Raw genomic sequence first — 22923 nt, forward strand, 5'->3', positions numbered from 1 at the left:
TCACCAGATTGGCAGCAGCGGGCGGCACACTGTCAGAGTCACCGGGGTCAGCACGCTGGATTTTCGTGCTGCTTTCTCTACGACAGCCATAGTAGATCTGGTACGAGTCACCGAGCGGCCAATGCAAGGTAAGATGTCGGCGAGTCTGCATTTACTGTATAGCGGTATACGACTATCTGGGCGCAAATGTAGAGGATTTATTTAGGGAAACCCTGAAAGACTTCTAGCGGCATTTGATGCAGTCTCTGGTACTGGACCTCGAGAATCAAATTCATTTGATTTAAATTCATTCTTTGAAATAGATAATTGGTGGAATAAATATATTGTACTAGTTAAAAACCTGTCAAAATGACGGCTTCTGCATTGAACGTTCACTTTGAGCTGTGACAGTTTTTACTTTGAGCCGTGACAGTTTTTAGCCCACAAACTCTCCACCCCACCCCCATTCCCTATGTGCTCCTACCCCCAATCTCTGTATTCACAGCTCCCTCTCTACATATCCAGCCAGTTTGAAACGGTTTGGGATCATTAGGTCGAACACTGAAGGTTGACAGCCTTAGGTCGACACTTTCAAAAGGTCGACATGGTTTTAGGTCGATAAGGTCACAAGCATTAGGTAGACATGGGTTTTCACGTTTTCTTGTCTGAAATGTCGAAACTGTTGACATGGACACCGTATCGGTGCACCACATCCCCTAGCATATCCTGCTGGGATTGCAATGCTCACTACGCTCGACGCGTTATTCTATTCTCCCCCCACGCCTTAGTAGATGGTAGGGCATGAAATACCGCCTGTCGGCATATGTCGGCTAGAAAAGTGAAAAACCCTTGTAATACAATAACTTGTCATAATCACTAACATGTACTTTAGCTTCAAAACAATTATATATATATAAAAAAAATGTCATTATTGATCTTAGAAATGCCTTTTCTCCTTCTGTTACCTAAGGAGTTCCCATCTCCGCTCTGATCAACTGCAGCGGCCTCTCTCCGCCGGGCACGGTGAACACTCTGGACCTCCTGCGGGTTTCCGGAGAGTCCTACTTCTCTTTGCCAGCGCAGCGTCTGCCATATAAGCGCAGCAAGGAGCTGTGGACAGTACCTCTGTTCCAGGCCCCTAGGGGGAGTTTCTTCATGAAAGTTAATGGCACTGACCACAGCGGGCACCAGTTCCAGCGACTGTCCAATGTAGCCTATACCAGCATCATACCAGGTGAGGGATGGGGTGTATGTTACTTGTGCGCCTGTCTGTCTTGGCTCTCGAGCCATGAGCTGAAATGAGAGATCTGTATGTCGCTTACGCAGTCTGCCTTAGACATGTGCACGTTATATAACCTGTAGGCATCGTTAGGACAACTATAACCTGTAGGCATCATTAGGACAACTATAACCTGTACGCATCGTTAGGGCAACTATAACCTGTAGGCATCGTTAGGACAACCAGTTAGGTTAGGATCATAAGTTTCCTCTGCCATTACCCGTTACTGACATTTATTACTGTACATTGGAAGGAGCCAGCTTATTTTGTAACATGTGCAGAGAGAGTTATGCTGCTTTCCCACTGCCTACCCGGGTAAAGACCCGTTTTTTTGAAACGTGTCTTTACCCGGGTAATAGCCACAAAGACCCTTTCCCACTGCAGCTTTTAAACGTTAAAATAACGTTTAAAAGCAGTTTTTGTCCCATTCACATTTACCCGTGTAAACCACAAAGCAACACGTTTAAACTCTCTAGTAAACCTTGCCTGTCATTAAAAACATCACATGCACCAATCATGTTCTTAACCTTTATTATTATTTCTAAATACCGTTTAAAACCCTTTCCCATTGCCAAAAAAACGGCTCTTACACGGTAAAAACACTGCTTTTTACCCGGGTAACAAATACCGGTATTTGTTACCCGTGTAAAGCAACCTGGAGCTTTCCCACTGCAGCTCTAGCCGTTTAAAAAGGCTAAAAAAACGGCATTTTACCGTGTAAAGCCTGCAGTGGGAAAGGGGTATTAGATTTTTGTGAGTTATTTTGTTTCTGTGCAGGGTAAATACTGGCTGCTTTATTTGTACACTGCAATTTAGATTTCAGTTTCAACACACCCCACCCAAATGTAACTATCTCCGCACATGTTACATCTGCCCCACCTGCAGTGCGCATGGTTTTGCCCATTTTGAGAACAAATTTTTACTGCAATCAGATCAGAATAAGGGCTAATGGACAAAACCATGTGCACTGTAGGGGGGCAGATGTAACACATGCAGAGAGCATTAGATTTGGGTGGGTTTTGTACTTCAAACTGATATCTATATTGCAGTGTAAAAATCAAGCAGCCAGTATTTACCCTGCACAGAAACAAAATAACTCACCCAAAGTAGCCGCCTAGAAATGGCAGTTTAATGGGCGGAGAAATGAAATGTTGCGCGGAGTGAACCGGCCACTTCTGTGTCCTCATGCAAGATGCATATTCAGTGTGTGATATGCAGTCTGTATATACAGTACATATATATATATATATATATACAGTACGTATGTATACAGTATGTGCAGGAGGCCTTCGCTGGTGATTCAGGATTACGTTTAATGCATCTTCTCTTCCTGCAGATGTTCCTGCTGTGGCAATGTCTCCTTACATACAGGGATACTACCAGCGTCCGCTGACTATAACCTGCTCAGTTCTCAGCGATATCCCCTTCCGGGTGCGATTCTCCAGGGATGGGGAGAGACTGGGAGAGGAACTGCTCTATACGTAAGTGGAATTAGTACATAGCAGTGGCTGTGATATGTGATACAAAGGGCCTGTTCAAGTAGGGCAACATATTGAATGCAAGTTCCCCCGGCCAAAGCATTCATCCCTGCAGCTGGTCAGACCAAGCAGGGACCCTGGGGGAGTGTGGAACCCCCAATGAAGGCACCCCCCCCCCCTCCTCCAGGATACCCCCTGCCGGGGCTGAAGGGCTGATTGGAGATTTTAAAAATAGAATACACTATTCTACATTGTTGTGGAACTACAAGTCCCAGCAAGCCTGCACCGCATGCTTGGCAATAAAAGCCTGCTGGTACTTGTAGTTCTGCAACACTGCACATAGTAAAAAAAAAAACACATAAGAGAAGTAGACATACATACTACAATGACACACTATACATACTACAATGACACACTATACATACTACAATGACACACTATACATACTACAATGACACACTATACATACTACAAGGACACACTATACATACTACAATGACACACTATACATACTACAATGACACACTATACATACTACAAGGACACACTATACATACTACAATGACACACTATACATACTACAATGACACACTATACATACTACAATGACACACTATACATACTACAATGACACACTATACATACTACAATGACACACTATACATACTACAATGACACACTATACATACTACAAGGACACACTATACATACTACAATGACACACTATACATACTACAAGGACACACTATACATACTACAATGACACACTATACATACTACAATGACACACTATACATACTACAAGGACACACTATACATACTACAAGGACACACTATACATACTACAATGACACACTATACATACTACAATGACACACTATACATACTACAAGGACACACTATACATACTACAAGGACACACTATACATACTACAAGGACACACTATACATACTACAATGACACACTATACATACTACAATGACACACTATACATACTACAATGACACACTATACATACTACAAGGACACACTATACATACTACAATGACACACTATACATACTACAAGGACACACTATACATACTACAAGGACACACTATACATACTACAATGACACACTATACATACTACAATGACACACTATACATACTACAAGGACACACTATACATACTACAAGGACACACTATACATACTACAAGGACACACTATACATACTACAAGGACACACTATACATACTACAATGACACACTATACATACTACAAGGACACACTATACATACTACAATGACACACTATACATACTACAATGACACACTATACATACTACAATGACACACTATACATACTACAAGGACACACTATACATACTACAAGGACACACTATACATACTACAAGGACACACTATACATACTACAATGACACACTATACATACTACAAGGACACACTATACATACTACAATGACACACTATACATACTACAATGACACACTATACATACTACAATGACACACTATACATACTACAAGGACACACTATACATACTACAAGGACACACTATACATACTACAAGGACACACTATACATACTACAAGGACACACTATACATACTACAATGACACACTATACATACTACAATGACACACTATACATACTACAATGACACACTATACATACTATAATGACACCTTATACATACCTATCGGCCCACTGCTGGTTGTTCCTCTTGTCCAGTAGAATTCGTTTTGGTACCTATGGAAGAAGATTATTCTCACCAAGCCATCGGGTGAAGATCCCATCTTCTTCGTATCCGGTACACGCCGGCGGGGCAGCAGCCACAATGTGTTTGTTGACATTCTCGGCTCCTCCCCTGAACTGGGAGTTAGTCCCGCCCACCAGCCAATAAGGAGCAGAGATTTCCCCATGCCTGCCCCTGATTGGCTTGGGGGACTTGCAGGGGTGTCCTGGTTTTGGTGGTCCATGATCAATTCAAATTATTTATGGCCAATGTAAATGGAAAATAGTGGACAAACAGAAGTGAATCCGGCCCATTAGCACATGACTGACCCTAAGGATGAGATAGAAACACAATTTGCTTCATTTAACATTTGTTTCTGATTTTATCCATGAGAAACTGTGGCCCTGGGGCTGCCGTGAAAACAGTTCTGATACTCCGGGTGCTATGATCCAGGATGTTTGGGAACCACGGCTGCCGAGCTTTCCTTCAATGGATTTACTCCGAACAATCCTTTGTCTTTATCTCTAGAGAACCCTCCAATGCTACCTATGAGATTGCTTCTGCTTTGGCACGACATGAAGGAATGTACCAGTGTATGGCCATCAGTAACGCTGGCGCGGGGTATGCCCAAGCACAGGTATCTGTGGCAGGTAAGAGCTTCTCTAATTGGTTTTTGATCTCTGCAGCACATTCTGTGCACACGTGGTCGGAATTTGCAATTTATTCATTAAGGCAATTCGTTCTATTGCAATAAAATGTGCTCTGGAAACGGAGCGTGTTCCTCAGCTGGCAGACCTGGCAAAGGGTCTGATTCAGAGTGATGTTAGCCATGCCCCTTACATGGGCGTGTTATGGGAGTGGCGCAGGGAGTTAATCACTGACATTGGATGCACGGCCCAGGGCAGCTGTACCCACATCACCCCCTATCGGCGGCCCTGATTGGATGTACTCTGATGTAGAATCTGCACCTAGCTGCTGCCCATGGTTTGTAGAACGATGCACCAGGCAGGATAGCATAAAGCGGGCATCTCAGACGCTGCACATTCAGACTCCTACTGGAATTGGCATTTAGAGCCGGGCATTAGGGTAATGTTTGTGCAGTTGTTGAATGTTTTTTATACTGTGCATGTGAAGAGGGTGACTCGCCAGACACGGGTACGGTGACCACAGACTGATGTATTTATATCTCTCGCTCACAGATCCCCCGCCAACAATCTTCCTCCACCCTAATGTCACAGCGTCTCCTGGTGACCTGGCGGTCCTCTCTTGTCATGTCCTTGGTGATGTCCGCTACAACCTCACATGGCAACACGATGGTACGGCGCTGAAGGAGGGACGGCTGTGGATCCTGCCCAACTCCTCCCTGCAGATTCAGGATGTGCATCCTGGGGACACCGGTCTGTACCAGTGCACTGCCAGGAACAATCATGGTGCCACCGCAGCCAACGTCTGGCTGACTGTTCAGGGTAAGCTGTATTTAGGATTAGGTGCATTACATTGCATCTGAAGCCCGTACACCAGGGAAGGTTATTTTGGGTAGATTATCTGACCTTCAGCTGGCACCTTTCCGAGGGTGCGGTATAGGGGGCTTCCAGTCAGGGTTCCGACGGTCCGTATACCGACATTGGAATCATGACTGCCGGCACTCCGACAGGGGGGGGAGCACTAAGATGCCCCTTGCGGGCTCGCTGCGCTCTCCGCAGGTTCTATTCTCACCCCCACGAGGGAGAACAGCCCCTGTAAGTCGGCATCTGGATTGTCAGGTATTTATCAGTCGGGATTGTCGGCACACTGATTGTCGGGTTGTCATCTTGCGCCCCCTTGTCAGTGTAAAAGTTCATCGATTTCTAAATAATATATTCACAATACTGAAGTATGTCCCGTTACTTATTATGGGGAGCGGATGAAGGATCTTCAATGTCCAGGTAGACGTCAATAGGTGCAACCAAGCAACCGACATGCAATAGGTCGACACTGACAAAAGAACGACACACACTAGGTCATCTATGACTAAAGGTCAATGTATAATAGGTCGACATTGGCAAAAGTTCAACATGACAATGGTCAACATCAAAAACGGTCAACATGCGTTTTTTTTGGACATTTTCCATGTGGACTACAGTTGGGAACCGTAAAATGTTGCGGAACAGAGCGGCCGACGCAGGTTACGTGCACTAATTGGCGGTTGATGTCGACATTGACACACAAATAACCTGTGTGAAAAAAACGTGCAAGCAGACATTTCCGTGTGTCAACCCTTTCCATATTGACCTTTTGTTGTCGACCTGTTGACTGTTTACCTACACCCTGTTTCAGTCCACACCCACTTACTGTATCACCGGAGTGGCTCAGTAACTGGCATATCTGTCTGTCTGGTCATTCAGAGCCGCCACGTGTAAAGATGGAGTCAACTTCCACACAGTTGTCTCATGGAGGGGAAGTGAGGATCCGATGTGATGTGTCTGGGTACCCGGAGCCCAACATCTCCTGGAAACATGGCGACACTGTTCTCAGCGATGACAACAAGTATGTTCATTATTACCCTGTAGACTGAGCGACAAGCCTATATACTAATCCATTGTAAGCCACCTTCCTTTCTCCAACTGTGCTAGAAATGATCAGTATCTGATTGGCTGCTAGGACCACCTGACTTAGATCTGTTCTGTTATATGTACAGTTACCAGGTCCAGCCGGCATCCCTCACCTCGTACAAACTCTGGCCCTTTACATATGTCCCCACCTCTATGTTTTAGGCATGGTTACATGGTGTCTGTCCCCATGTTGACCTTATGCTGTCAACCATATCAACATGGAAACCAATATGGAACCCCCATTATGATTTGTTTTGTGTTTTAAATATAATTGTTAATAAAGTTATTTAAAGGATCAGTCCAGTCAATGGTTGGTGTTGACCGCCTCATTCAGTACAGCAGAGGAGGTGAGGTGGCATCTTCTCTGTACCATAAGTTGGATCTTTTCTCCCATACGGGAAAAGTCAAATCTCCTTTGTGGGGGAATCTGCCTCCTGTGGGGAAGCCTACTTCTACCCTGCAGTCTGTAGCCTTCCCTACTGCCCTAAGCCTCCCGCAGCATGTCTCCCCAACGTAGACCGACCCCCCCCCCCCAGAATAACTAAGATCTCCCACAGCCCAACCCCAACCTGTGTCCATACACCAGCAGTGGGCACCTATAGTGTCCAGATAAGAAGAGGTGCAGGCGTTATATAATTCGTATATACTGTACATGCAAGGTAATATGTATCCTTATTATTGGCATTGTATGATCATAGGGCGTCATTTAGAGACCCCATTAATACAGTATTTCATAAGAGATTGGTTTTAAGTGTGATTAACTATTAAGAAGAAGGGTGTGTGTGACTTTGGGTGTGGATCATTAGGTCACCAGTATATTGGTCAACAGTCATTAGGTCGACATGCAGGAAGATCGACATGAGTCTAGGTCAACAGGGTCAAAATGTCGACATGGGTTAGGTCGACAGTCGGGCATGGTGCCTCGCTGCGCTCGGCACACTATTATATTCTCCCACCACGCCCTAGTGGATGGTAGGGCATGAAATACCGCCTGTTGACACAAGTCGGCTAAAAAAAGTGAAAAACCTTATGTCGACCAACATGCTGGTGACCCAATGACCGTATACCGTGACTTTGATACTAAATTTGTTCATCAATCAGGCACACTATCATTGATGGCAACATCCTGGTGATAAAGGACGCAGGCCAGGAGGATTCTGGGAATTACAGCTGTGTGGCTTCCAATGACTTAGGGAGGGATGAGCAGTCATTGAGTCTTGCCTACACCGGTAAGTGTTTAAGTCAATATTTCGGTGAAGGAGGGGCACGCCCACAAATGGGTGTTTAATCCTGACGCTTATACCCCCCAGAACGACCTAAAGCCACTGCGGTGAAAGCGACCGTGCAGGTGCCTGAAGGAGAGGAGGCGGTGTTACAGTGTATGACGGAGGGTCTTCCTCCACCGCTGGTCATGTGGTACAAAGGTGAGAGTCAGGTTTTTACTTTCTTGAAAATTGTAGAATATTTGTAGGGTGTTTAACAACCTCTATCTTGACGATAACAGAAAATATAACCCTTTCCCTGACTGCAATGGGTGCAAATTCAATTATTGCATGCAGGGTAAACATCACCCGCTGCCCCCCCTGCACTGTGGAGCGCGGTGGGCGGCCCGCGCAGTGTCACCCGGCCCCTCACCCCCACGGCCGCATCGAACCCCCGTGGAGCTCTGGTGCCTTGCACCAGCCCTGATCTCATGTGAAATAGAATTCCCATCTCAGTACATTTTCCCCTATGAATTGGTGCGTAACATGGCACACACAGAATCAGCACAACATTCTTCTGACTCCTACATGAAATGTACCTGTCACATAATCATGGCCGACACGTGGCATCGCCAAGTCTTTACCTCTGCCCCCCCGTGGTGGAGAGGGTGAGCGCCGGGATGCCCCCCCAGCCTGGGGCGCTCCAGCGTGTCGCACCAACCCTGGACACCTGGCATCGCCAAGTCTTTACCTGTGCCCCCCCCGTGGTGGAGAGGGTGAGCGCCGGGTGTTATCGGCTATACCACCTGTCCGGTGCTGCAGTTATCTATCTATTTTATATAATTCTCCTCCTGTGTATTCAGGTGACCAGGAAGTATCGGACCCTGGTGCTGGCCCTCACGGACAGACCCTGACTCTCCAGGAAGTGACTCTGGAGGACGCGGGGGAATATACCTGCGTCGCCTCAAATGAGGCCGGCTCATCATCCGTTGCCATTCATCTGGAAGTGGGCAGTAAGTGAAACCATGAGTCTGATTTGTATTATATTCATTTTATTTAGCAAACTCCGTTATTATTAAGAAACATACAAAATAGACAGTAAGGGGCTTATTTATGAAGATGGGTGTTCTGTTTAAGATAGGATGTTGCTATGGGCAACCAATCAGATTCTATTATCTTCTAGAAGGTGCTAAAGAAATAAGAAGTAGATTCTGATTGGTTGCCCGTAGCAACATCCCATCTTCATCTTAGTAAATAACCCCCTCCATATCTGCATGATGTGTGTATCATTGTATCTCAATAAGATAGACGCAAATTATACTCTGTATCACATAAAGAGAAGAAGAAAAGATTTGCCCTGATGTGGTGAAATGAGTCATAAAATATAACTTTTATTAGTGTATTTAAAGCGAGTGAAATATTAAAAGAAAACATATAATAGACAAACAAGTGAAAATAGTGCGTGTTTAAAACTGCGCGTGCGGGCGGGTCATGTGAGTCGGTGTCTGCTTTATTTACTTGTATTGTACAGCGCTAGGTCAGCTAATCATTTTCATTATGATGAGAATTCTCATTAAAGTTTCTATTACCCCTGTTTATATGACATTGGTTGTTTTTCCATACAAGGAGATCTGATACAATTGTATCAATTTCATGGGGAAATTCAAGTACTGTACCTTTTTCCCCTAAAGAAGCAGACATCGAAAACACGCGCTCGGCACCTTCAGCCGTGCTGTCCTATATCCCACGAGTAATACTCAGAGAAGCCGTCAGCACCAGCCCTTCTAAGACTGCCTTACACGTACTGCATGAATTAATAGTTACTATTATCTGTGTCTTTGTCATTGGTATACCTGTTATACTCACTATATGGGCAAGTACTAATGAGGTGTATTCCTTAGGCAGTGCCAGTGGAGTGTGACTGGACGTTAGTTCTACCTTTACAGCTGCCAGCAGCACTAATAATGTGCAAATTAACAGACAACTCCACGCTGCAAGTGTGGTATTGAACATAGAGAACCCTAACTATTAACTATTACTACTTAAGTCTGGGGCTGAGCCGTCACATTTACCTGACACACTCATTAATTACAGCCCATACTAACGTCTTATATAAGACTCATGTATTAAGCCTTAACAAGAGATAAATGCAAGGGTGATAAGGAGAGATAAACGTCCAGCCAATCACATCCTAACTGACTTTTTTCAAACACATCCTGTAACATGGCAGTTAGCAGGTGAGTGGCTGGATGTTTATCTGTCTTTATCACCCTAGGATTTATCTCTTGTTAAGGCTTAATACATCTGCCCCACAGTGCCTGTCATAAATGGGGTATAAAGCAGGGTCAGACCCTGGAAACTCCAGCGTTCAAAGACCAGGGTCGGACCAGGGTTTTTGGTGTAAAAGGGGTATTAGTTACTATGATCTCCTCTATGTACTTGGCTAACACCCATTCAGCATTACATTACATAAGTCATACTGAGCATACCCGAAGTGACACACAGAACTGACAGTATTACAGCTTTAGAACCAGTGTGATTCAGATATAGCAATAGCCGGACCGTAATTGGCAGAATAATCACTGTATTGAGAACTAAGGACCTTGCTACATTTGTTTCACTTATTCTCAAGGAGATACAAAAGTTTCATCTCCTTGAATCTCCACCTGAAATTGATACACTTGTATCAGATCTCCATGTATGGAAGAACAACCAATGTCATATAAACAGGGGTAATAGAAACTTTAATGAGAATTCTCATCATAATGAAAATGATTAGCTGACCTAGCGCTGTACAATACAAGTAAATAAAACATACACCCAACACACATGACCCGCCCGCACGCGCAGTTTTAAACACGCACTATTTTCACTTGTTTGTCTATTATGTGTTTTCTTTTAATATTTTGCTCGCTTTAAATATACTAAAAAAAGTTATATTTTATGACTCATTTCACCACAACAGGACAAATCTTTTCTTCTTCTCTTTATGTGATACAGCCATAAAGTGCTCAAGCTTATAGGCAGTGCACTATCGCAAGCATATGGCATACTGTCATGGCCCTACAGGGGCGAATCCAGGAGAAAATGACAGGGGGGTCACCGTGATAGGAGAGGATTTGGGAGGGGGGTGTTAGTGGTGCCAGTGTGCACGCTCAGAGAGCGGAGAGAGAGGGCGGGAATGGGATTAAAAATAGGCCCTGGCGTTTAAAGTACACAGGCCCACCTTGGCGACAAAAGGGAAGGATGTAGTTGTGTGCACGCCGAAGGAGCGCTCCGGAAAAGGGGGTATGGCCACCCAAAAGGGGGTGTGGCCACTAAAACTGGGGCGTGTCCTTGAGTGTAGTGTTCCACACCATATACAACTTCAACACATTTTGCAACAAAATACTAGACACACAATGCCACATGGATTGTGTCAAAATTAACATAATGTTACACGGATAGAGCCAAAATTCACAATATGCCTCATAAACAGGGACATTGCGTGGCAAATTTCCCTCCTATTTCCCTATAGATTGTAAGCTTGCAGCAGGGCCCTCCAACCTCTGTCTGTCTGTTTTACCTAGTTTGTTCTTTCAGTGTTCTAAACATTTGTAAAGCGCAACAACGGAACCTGCTGAAACTGATAATAATAATTATAATAATAAAAGGCGCGCATTAAATATTTAAACCATAATGCCCAATACATGTTAAGAACACATCAATATGTCCATTACATATTATGCCAAACACCATAATGCCTATTAAAAATTATGCTACATAAGTGCTGCTTACCTACATGCTCATTGGCCAGGGGTTCCATACTCATTGCCATGTGGGATTACATGCTCATTGCCAAGGGGGAATATATGCTCATGTAACTGGGGGACAGTCGCCAACAGGCAGAAGTGACAGCCAGGCAGAGAGCAGGAGGCTGCCCGGCTATATTCAGAGCACTGGAGGTCCCGGCTATTTGAAATAATACCCCTTTTACACCAGAAAATGCAGGGACTTACTCGGGAATATGGTCCCAGGATCATGCAGGGACATTCCCGGGTTGGCCCCTTTCACACCAGCATTTTCTGGTGTGAGGGGGATAGAACCCCCCCCTTTAACTGGCTATATTGTTTAACCTGCTATATCTTTGGAACCAACTGACCCATTTACAGTATCATATTGAAGAACTTTTGAGTGGGCTTAGAATAATTTTGGTCCCGTGAAACTGCCCTAAAAGAACATAAACAGCCATGAAATTACATTTCAGAAATAAAAGAATCGGTTTACCCACAATAGCTTCGGAAACAATTGATCCGAATGGACCAGCCTGGTATCAGATTGAAGGCCCAGCAATTTGCGCCTGCGTGATCTCCGACTATACAATTAGCATTGATGAGTCTGATTTGGGAATACAACTGAGCATGTGTGAGCTCTGACTAAACACAGGACTGCTAAGTCTGACTCGGGAGCACTACTGAGCATGCGTGATCTCTGACTATACACTTAGCACTGACGAGTCTGACTCTGGAGCACTACTGAGCATGCGTGATCTCTGACTATACACAGGACTGCTAAGTCTGACTCGGGAGCACTACTGAGCATGCGTGATCTCTGACTATACACAGGACTGCTAAGTCTGACTCGGGAGCACTACTGAGCATGCGTGATCTCTGACTATACACTTAGCACTGACGAGTCTGACTCTGGAGCACTACTGAGCATGCGTGATCTCTGACTATACACTTAGCACTGCTGAGTCTGATTTGGGAATATTACTGGGCCTGCGTTATCTCTGACTATACACTTAGCACTGACGAGTCTGACTCAGGAGTACTACTGAGCATGCGTGATCTCTGACTATACACTTAGCACTGACGAGTCTGACTCGGTAATATTACTGAGCATGCGTGATCTCCGACTATACACTTAGCACTGACGAGTCTGACTCAGGAGTACTACTGAGCATGCGTTATCTCTGACTATACACTTAGCACTGACGAGTCTGACTCGGTAATATTACTGAGCATGCGTGATCTCTGACTATACACTTAGCACTGACGAGTCTGACTCAGGAGTACTACTGAGCATGCGTTATCTCTGACTATACACTTAGCACTGACGAGTCTGACTCAGGAGCACTACTGAGCATGCGTTATCTCTGACTATACACTTAGCACTGACGAGTCTGACTCAGGAGTACTACTGAGCATGCGTGATCTCTGACTATACACTTAGCACTGACGAGTCTGACTCAGGAGTACTACTGAGCATGCGTGATCTCTGACTATACACTTAGCACTGCTGAGTCTGACTCAGGAGCACTACTGAGCATGCGTGATCTCCGACTATACACTTAGCACTGACGAATCTGACTCAGGAGCACTACTGAGCATACAGAACAATAGAACTGCCTAGTCTGACTCGGGAATACTACTGAGCATGCGTTATCTTTGACTATACACTTGGCACTGACGAGTCTGACTCAGGAACACTACTGAGCATGTGTGAACTCTGATTATACACAGCACTGCCGAGTCTGATTTGGGAATATTACTGGGCCTGCGTGATCTCCGACTATACACTTAGCACTGCTGAGTCTGACTCAGGAGCACTAATGAGCATGCGTGATCTCCGACTATACACTTAGCACTGCTGAGTCTGACTCAGGAGCACTAATGAGCATGCGCGATTTCTGACTCAGGAGCACTACTGAGCATGTGTGATCTCCGACTATACACTTAGCACTGACGAATCTGACTCAGGAGCACTACTGAGCATACAGAACAATAGAAGTAGTGCAGGCGAGTTTGGCAGAACAGTTGTCATAGGGGTTAGCATTGCTGTCTCTCTGCTCTGAGTTCAGTTGCTGGTCAAAGGACAGTCTGTGTGTAGTTTTTATGTTCTCCGGTGTACATGCTGTAGAAATATCTGTCTCAGCCAGTAAGATAGATGCGCCCATACATTTCTGTGTTCCACATGTTATAGAATTATTGTCATTACCATTTTATCAATAAATTGTACTCCTGAAATTCTGACATTTAATAGAATGAATCCCGTACTGTAAAATCCTATACACAAGCCCCACTTCTAATGACCTGGGGAAAAGCATTAAACAAAGGTTTTCTGTAGACCCTGAAAGGACAGGACCTTGTGACAAGCTTCTAAGGCGCTGCTGCCTGGTAACAGAGAATAAGCCCTTACACCATCTGTATATGAGAGAATCTATTTCAGAGATGTGCTTTGACCTCATACAATGCAGGGGCTGGGATCCTGGAAATGATTCCACCAACTGAACAATGGGGATAATGTGGTTGTCGATCCACTGACGGAGGAACCTCACAGCTTCCATCTTGTCCAGGAATGTGTAATCTCCTAAACCACTTGTGAGAGTAACACATCTTCCATTCTGGTGACTGTGTCTAGTCCTACAAGGTACAGCTGGAAAACGGCTTATAGCCTGTAATGGTAGACTTGTAGCAGCATGATGAAAGAGGAAACGTAACCCCCCAGGGGCTGAGACATAACAGCCCCATTAGGACAAGAGAGGGCCAGAAGATTTCTGGGAGAGGAACATGAATAACTCCACAGGCATTTAAAGATCTCATGATTTCTGCCAACGTGCATCTGTGGTGTCCGGTTTAGCAAACTGAGCAGTAGGGGAACAGTAGGTGCATTTCGGGGGGAAAACAAGCATTTTAGTATAATCCTCCTTTTGTTGTCCGAGGCTGTGGGTAGAAGTGATCTAAGCATCTGGACACAGAATGTAGAAGGATATCTTAGAACTTTCTTTCTTTTTAACCCTTTTAATGATGCAATACAAATGGCAGGTCTGTTTAATCAAAATGTTTTAATATGGAGGGGTTTGCAGGCCTGTCCGCCATTGAAGACCCTACTGGGCGTACGCCATGGTTGTTTTTGCCCATGAATGAAGTGCTGAAAATTGCTGGCCGATAAATCGCTCAGTGCAAACACACTGAGCGATTGTCACCCGGCCCAGCGATGTTCACGGTTTCCATAGTTGGAGACTATGCAACATGGTTCACTCATCCTGTGACGGCCGGCAATAATGTGGGCTGCTCATCGTCCGGCCATACACAATAGGAGATTTTGAGCTCAAAGTAGCTGAAAACAGGGAAAATGTGTATTGGCCTATAGGAACAGACCAGAAATGCTGGTGTGACACGTACCGTAGGAACAGACCGGAAATGCTGGTGTGATACATACCGTAGGAACTGGGAACAGACCGGAAATGCTGGTGTGATACATACCGTAGGAACTGGGAACAGACCGGAAATGCTGGTGTGGCACGTACCGTAGGAACAGACCGGAAATGCTGGTGTGGCACGTACTGTAGGAACAGACCGGAAATGCTGGTGTGACACGTACTGTAGGAACAGACCAGAAATGCTGGTGTGACACGTACCGTGGAAACAGACCAGAAATGCTGGTGTGACACGTACCGTGGGAACAGACCAGAAATGCTGGTGTGACACGTACCGTGGGAACAGACCAGAAATGCTGGTGTGACACGTACCGTGGGAACAGACCAGAAATGCTGGTGTGACACGTACCGTGGGAACAGACCAGAAATGCTGGTGTGACACGTACCGTGGGAACAGGCCAGACATGCTGGTGTGACACGTACCGTGGGAACAGGCCAGACATGCTGGTGTGACACGTACCATAGGAACAGGCCAGACAGGCTGGTGTGACACGTAATGTGGGAACAGGCCAGACATGCTGGTGTGGCACGTACCGTGGGAACAGCCCAGAAATGTTGGTGTGACACGTACCGTGGGAACAGGCCAGAAATGCTGGTGTGACATGTACCGTGGGAACAGGCCAGAAATGCTGGTGTGACACGTACCGTGGGAACAGGCCAGACATGCTGGTGTGACACGTACCGTGGGAACAGGCCAGAAATGCTGGTGTAACACGTTCCGTGGGAACAGGCCAGAAATGCTGGTGTGACACGTACCGTGGGAACAGGCCAGAAATGCTGGTGTGACACGTACCGTGGGAACAGGCCAGAAATGCTGGTGTGACACGTACCGTGGGAACAGACCTGAAATGCTGGTGTGACACGTACCGTGGGAACAGACCAGAAATGCTGGTGTGACACGTACCGTGGGAACACACCAGACATGTTGGTGTGACACGTACCGTGGGAACAGGCCAGAAATGCTGGTGTGACACGTACCGTGGGAACAGAAATGCTGGTGTGACACGTACCGTGGGAACAGGCCAGAAATGCTGGTGTGACACGTACTGGGGGAACAGGCCAGACATGCTGGTGTGACACGTACCGTTGGAACAGGCCAGAAATGCTGGTGTGACACGTACCGTTGGAACAGGCCAGAAATGCTGGTGTGACACGTACTGGGGGAACAGGCCAGAAATGCTGGTGTGACACGTACTGGGGGAACAGGCCAGAAATGCTGGTGTGACACGTACCGGGGGAACAGGCCAGACATGCTGGTGTGACACGTACCGGGGGAACACGCCAGACATGCTGGTGTGACACGTACTGGGGGAACAGGCCAGACATGCTGGTGTGACACGTACCGTTGGAACAGGCCAGAAATGCTGGTGTGACACGTACTGGGGGAACAGGCCAGACATGCTGGTGTGACACGTACCGTGGGAACAGGCCAGACATGCTGGTGTGACACGTACTGGGGGAACAGGCCAGAAATGCTGGTGTGACACGTACCGTGGGAACAGGCCAGACATGCTGGTGTGACACGTACCGGGGGAACAGGCCAGAAATGCTGGTGTGACACGTACCGTGGGAACAGGCCAGAAATGCTGGTGTGACACGTACCGTGGGAACAGACCAGAAATGCTGGCACAGTAGCAATGATTCTTCTGGCCTGACTATTTGGTTTGAATGCTGGTGCTGACCGTACAGTGCCATGGATACCGGCACCACACAATAAACTGTACACAGTATTACACCGGCCTCCTTGCTGAGCGAGCGCTGAGCACACCCGCGATGCTCACTGCGATGTGTGCTGAGAGATCTGCGCAGAGCGGGGCTTTGCCTACTGTTTATAGGCAAAGCCCCTCAATCTATCGGGATAGACAGTGGAAGGACTGTCTATCTCTGGGGGCTATAGCGATGCATCGCCCGGGGCCATACACACGGAGCAATCCGTGCTTTATTTCTAGTCAGATCGCTCGGAAATGGGGTGAAATGTGCCCCGAGTTTATGCCTCTTACTCTTTTATTCCTTCTGTAATTGCTTTGCAATCTCTGATAAAATTGGACAAGCGAAGTCTCCTGAGCTCCCGATAATGATGATATTATTACCCACTTCCCGGAGCAGCTACTGGGCTTTTGTTCCACGGTCCCCGAGGAGCCTTTCCATGTGTAAGGCGCAGAACCCTTTTAATCTCAGTAGCCTCAATGTCATGTTTCTCACTAATCGCTTCCACACATTTCACCCTTCTGCTTCCTTCTCTTTCTTCCATAAATTCCACCGTAGCTGTGTCATTATCCAGCTGCCATTATGTTCTCAGACGCTGTTAGATGTTCAGATAGAGCTGGGCAATGTCAATTTCACCCTTGTTCAATCACTGGCTCTTGTGTGGACGTTGTACAGGGTTATTATTATTAAGCCTTTCATATGTATTTAGTAGAGACGTCAACTGGGGATGGGATTTGTGGGGGCGAAGAACAATTGCCGGCTTAGTAACGGAAGAATTACTATGTATTTCTTATTAAAGACCAGTAATGGGTGTACCTCCAAGCATACATATTATAGCACATATATGAGAGGTCACCCTGCCGCAGTAAGAGCCTCATTTCTGTTCTCAGAGTCAGCTTAGAGAATATTTATGTTCACAATGGCTATAATATTATTGTCTATACATACACAGTGCAATGAACTCCGTGCTTTTAGTACTAGATACGATGGAATCTAGTACTAAGTACATAGACTTTATGTGCTGTGCACGGATCTCAACTGTGTATGGGCACCATAGTACTAGATTGCATCGTCTCTAGTACAGATAGCACTGCCCTGTCACACTGTGTATGGGCACCATAGTACTAGATTGCATCGTCTCTAGTACAGATAGCACTGCCCTGTCGCACTGTGTATGGGCACCATAGTACTAGATTGCATCGTCTCTAGTACAGATAGCACTGCCCTGTCGCACTGTGTATGGGCACCATAGTACTAGATTGCATCGTCTCTAGTACAGATAGCACAGCGCTGTATCACATTGTATGCTCTTTGTACTAGATGCTATACAATGTATACTAAAAGCACGGAGTTCATCGCACTGTGTATGGGCACCTGTAAAGCTTTAACTGCCGCACCTGTAATTTAGCATTAAAACCTTCTAAAGTCCTTAGAATGACGCAGCACTTTATCTATCTATCTATATCTATCTATCTATCTATCTATCTATCTATCTATCTATCTATCTATCTATCTATCTATCTTGCAGATAGAGAATCCGCACTCACAAATCAGAAGCACTGCCAGGCAGGGCCACCACTAGAACTGTTGGAGACTGTTACAGTCTGGGCCAGCGGCACAGCGCTACATCCCTGTCCGCACACCCTAACCCCACCCCCCCCCTGCCCGTGAGCGTGCCAGCCCACCCCTGCCAGCACTCTGCCTCCCCCTACCCATTACCATTACTAACCATCACGCAGCATCGCCCTCCGGCTCCTTCAGCCTCCACCGTCGGTCAGGTCTGGGGCGCACACCGCACAGTGCAGCCTGCAGAGTGCCGAGCCCCTCTGTGTCCTAGGCTCAGCGCTCTGCAGGCTGCACTGTGTGTGTGTGTGTGTGTAGGGGGGGGGGGGGGAGCTGCCCGGGCCCCTCCAGAGGCGGGGGCCCAGGACAGCTGCCGGGGCCCTGCTACCAGGTGGTGCTGAGCTTAATGGTATTATTATAAAGTCCATAAATAATCCGTAATAGAGAAAAGGGCACTCGCCTTCTATCATGTATATTAACAGACAGTACAGTTATTACAGCATCTTACATGTCCATTGGACGTTTTAGTCTGATCCACAGACATTTGTCAAGATAAATCCCAAATGATCCTTCTCCATCTAAGACGTCACTTCCCAGCGATGTTCCCCCGGTGATGCGGTTACACGCGCATTGGTGTGTATTTTATGTTTCTGGGTTGTGGGAGGAAACGGACACATATACGGGGAGAACATACAAACCCCACATTCCACAAAATCGAGCACAAGGCCTCAGTGCTGTGAGGCAGTAATGCTAACTACGACTCCTACCGTGCTGCCAATGACAGAATGACCGTTTTGTGGCCTTCACTGCGATGAACCTCACTGCTCTGAGTTCTCGATGTACCAATGGAATGTATGCAGAGCTCTGGCACTGACTTGCCATAGATGCTGCCAATAATAAACACAAGTGCCCTCATCCACCTGACAGAGTGTTACATGGCACAGACATACACAGATCATTGAGATTACTTCTGTGCAGAAATGTGATATCTGGGAAGTCTGACTGGAAGAACATGGCCGAAGCTGTACAGGGGAGACAGAGAGATGTTCTTCATCCCAACATATTTATTCATAAAAACTACAGTGTATTTGTCAGCATATGAAACATCGGACTCACAGCGCACTCAGCTCTACCCTTTGTCCATAGTCTGGACTGTTTAATGTCCCAGCACTGAAGGTAGCCGGAGACGGGCTTCCCAGTATTCCATGCACCAGCAGGTGTGGCTGTTCTGCCGCGGTACAGACAAAATGGCCACCTAAGGGAGCTTAATGCACAGTAACTTACAAACCCAGTCACCTCCAACAGCAGGTGTGGATGTGCTGCCGCGGTACAGACAAAATGGCCACCTAAGGGAGCTGAATGCACAGTACCTTACAAACCCAGTGACCTCCAACAGCAGGTGTGGATGTGCTGCCACGGTACAGACAAGATGGCCACCTAAGGGAGCTGAATGCACAGTACCTTACAAACCCAGTGACCTCCAACAGCAGGTGTGGATGTGCTGCCACGGTACAGACAAGATGGCCACCTAAGGGAGCTGAATGCACAGTACCTTACAAACCCAGTGACCTCCAACAGCAGGTGTGGATGTGCTGCCACGGTACAGACAAGATGGCCACCTAAGGGAGCTGAATGCACAGTACCTTAATGAGAGAGAGAGATAGGGAATCATGGAGGAAAGAGAGAAGAGAGGGGTGAGAGAGAGGGGGTTGGGCAGAAGAAGAGAGGGGGTCAGGCTAGGGATGGACATCGGAAGCCCACCATCAAATGATGGCTTGGCTTCCGCCATCCAAACTTATTGCGATGGTCAATGACCATTGCATCAAAAGAACTCGATAGAAAAATAATTCATATGATTGGTGCATGAGCAAAAAAAAATCCCTTTTTTGCACATTTCCCAGACACTCCCAGCGGTTTCCTAGCCACGCCTGCGTTATCCCAGACACTCTCAGCGGTTTCCTAGGCACGCCTGCATTTCCCAAAAACTCCCAGCGGTTTCCGAGGCAAGAGTGCATTTCCCAAACACTCCCAGCGGTTTCCTAGCCACGCCTGCGTTATCCCAGACACTCTCAGCGGTTTCCTAGGCACGCCTGCATTTCCCAGAAACTCCCAGCGGTTTCCGAGGCAAGAGTGCATTTCCCAAACACTCCCAGCTGTTTCCTAGCCACGCCTGCATTATCCCAGACACTCTCAGCGGTTTCCTAGCCACGCCTGCATTATCCCAGACACTCCCAGCGGTTTCCTAGCCACGCCTGCATTATCCCAGACACTCCCAGCGGTTTCCTTGCCACGCCTGCATTATCCCAGACACTCTCAGCGGTTTCCTAGGCACGCCTGCATTATCCCAGACACTCCCAGCGGTTTCCTAGCCACGCCTGCATTTCCCAGACACTCCCAGCGGTTTCCGAGGCAAGAGTGCATTTCCCAAACACTCCCAGCTGTTTCCTAGCCACGCCTGCATTATCCCAGACACTCCCAGTGGTTTCCTAGGCACGTCTGCGTTATCCCGGACAGTCCCAGCGGTTTCCCAGACACTCCCAGCGGTTTCCTAGGCACGCCTGCATTTCCCTGACACGCCCAGCGGTTTCCTAGGCACGACCACTAAACAGCAGCCCTCCAAACGGCTACTTCTTCCTTGGCAACGGCGTTCGTATGGAAAAAGTTGCAGGATTTCATCGCAGGATGGCCTTACGCATGTGTACAATGGCCGTATGCATGCGCAGTGTATCAACAATAGGCCACTGTGCGAACTCAGCGATGCGTTCAGGTCTGAATTGGGCCCATAGTTCCTGAGCACATGCTGTGCGTCTATAGGGTGACTCTGAAGGTCGATGTTTGACCGATATGTGTCCGATGGCTGCATCTTTGTATGCATGAATCTGGACCAAGGTTCCTTTGTAAATAATTGGGAGAAACAAAGAACATACCATGCCCCAAGCCTGTTTAGTGAAACCCTTTGACAGCCAGGTGATTGGACACTGGATTACGACGTAACACTCGTCTGTCAATCACTTCCAACAGTTCGGGTTATCCTGTGAAGCCAGACGAGAGGAAGGAGCATCCATCGCCATTGTTTCTGTCCAATTCAGAAAACAAAAATATTTAACAACGTAATAAAGTTCAGAAAAAGATCCATCATTTTCTCTGGGGAAGTGTTTATTTTTCCCATGGAGCTTTTTACTGTGATAAAATAATAGCGGAGTAACAAGTAAGGCAGCCTACACTTTGTTCTCAACCATTGCCAGATGACAGATCACGTGAACTGGAAATTAAAATGAATGTATTTCATATCTCTGGGCCTAAGTTCCCATACCTCTTCCTACAAGATAGGGTCAGGTACGGTGTGAAAGGGGTATATGGAACTTGGATTTTGCATTATTAATGCTTCACCTATTGTAAGGGTCCAAAATATAAATAATAAAATAAAATATTTGTTAATATTCGCTATCGCACTTCGATTTCCCTTAAAGCTCTCCGTGCGATAAATCGCATCTGAAGTGCTTTTTCCCTCATTCGATGTGCATACAATCATGCGATAAATCGCATGCTCCTTGTGATTTGAAATCGGTTCATGGAATGAGGGCAGGGCTATCTGGGGCTATATACACCACAGACTGAACATCGCACTGGCGATATGTTAGACATCCACCTTCGAGCGCACATAGATTGGATAAATATTATCTGCAGCACATAATAACCTGATATGCGAGATTCAACCAACGTGCCTGTGCATCGCGTCGGGTGACACATGCAATTAGCATGCGATGCATCAAATTTGTTGCTGCGATGTATCAAAATTGTATGATTGTACCATCTATATCACAAGTGTATGGGCACCATCAGCAACATGTACTGGCAGCCTGACCTTGGGGGAACCTGATATAAATAGCTTTAGCTGCACATAGATCCAGCGCATCATATATCCATCCTGGGACTTCTAGTTCCACAAGGCTGATTCTTTAGCTTGATATTGCAAGCCTCCTATCCATATATATATTAAAGGCTAATTACGCCTCACCTATTTGGGGTCACTCGATGGACTAAATTACTCCTTGGTGTACTAAAAGTCCTGCAGTCGGGAATGGGAGCGAGTAATGAGTGTGGATGAGAGACGCAGATCTTGGGAGGAGCGTAGAGGTCGTGTTGGATGATATTTTGAGATAAGAGAAGATATGTATGTTGG

At 46.4% G+C, this 22923-nt stretch overlaps 1 protein-coding gene across 2 annotated transcripts in view; it reads left to right on the plus strand.

Annotated features, from left to right (window-relative positions):
- HMCN2 (hemicentin 2) overlaps positions 1-22923 on the plus strand; it is a 268528-nt gene that overhangs the window by 55639 nt on the left and 189966 nt on the right. For both annotated transcript variants that reach the window (XM_083160863.1, XM_083160864.1), the window contains exons 7-15: positions 8-128; positions 950-1213; positions 2595-2739; positions 5005-5126; positions 5676-5942; positions 6861-7002; positions 8169-8296; positions 8378-8491; positions 9133-9282. In XM_083160863.1, the coding sequence (XP_083016989.1) occupies positions 8-128; positions 950-1213; positions 2595-2739; positions 5005-5126; positions 5676-5942; positions 6861-7002; positions 8169-8296; positions 8378-8491; positions 9133-9282 (1453 nt within the window). The remainder of the gene's footprint in view (positions 1-7; positions 129-949; positions 1214-2594; positions 2740-5004; positions 5127-5675; positions 5943-6860; positions 7003-8168; positions 8297-8377; positions 8492-9132; positions 9283-22923) is intronic.

This window comes from Crinia signifera, chromosome 9 (genome assembly GCF_055691185.1).
Source record: "Crinia signifera chromosome 9, ASM5569118v1, whole genome shotgun sequence".
NCBI classification, from domain to species: Eukaryota; Metazoa; Chordata; class Amphibia; order Anura; family Myobatrachidae; genus Crinia; species Crinia signifera.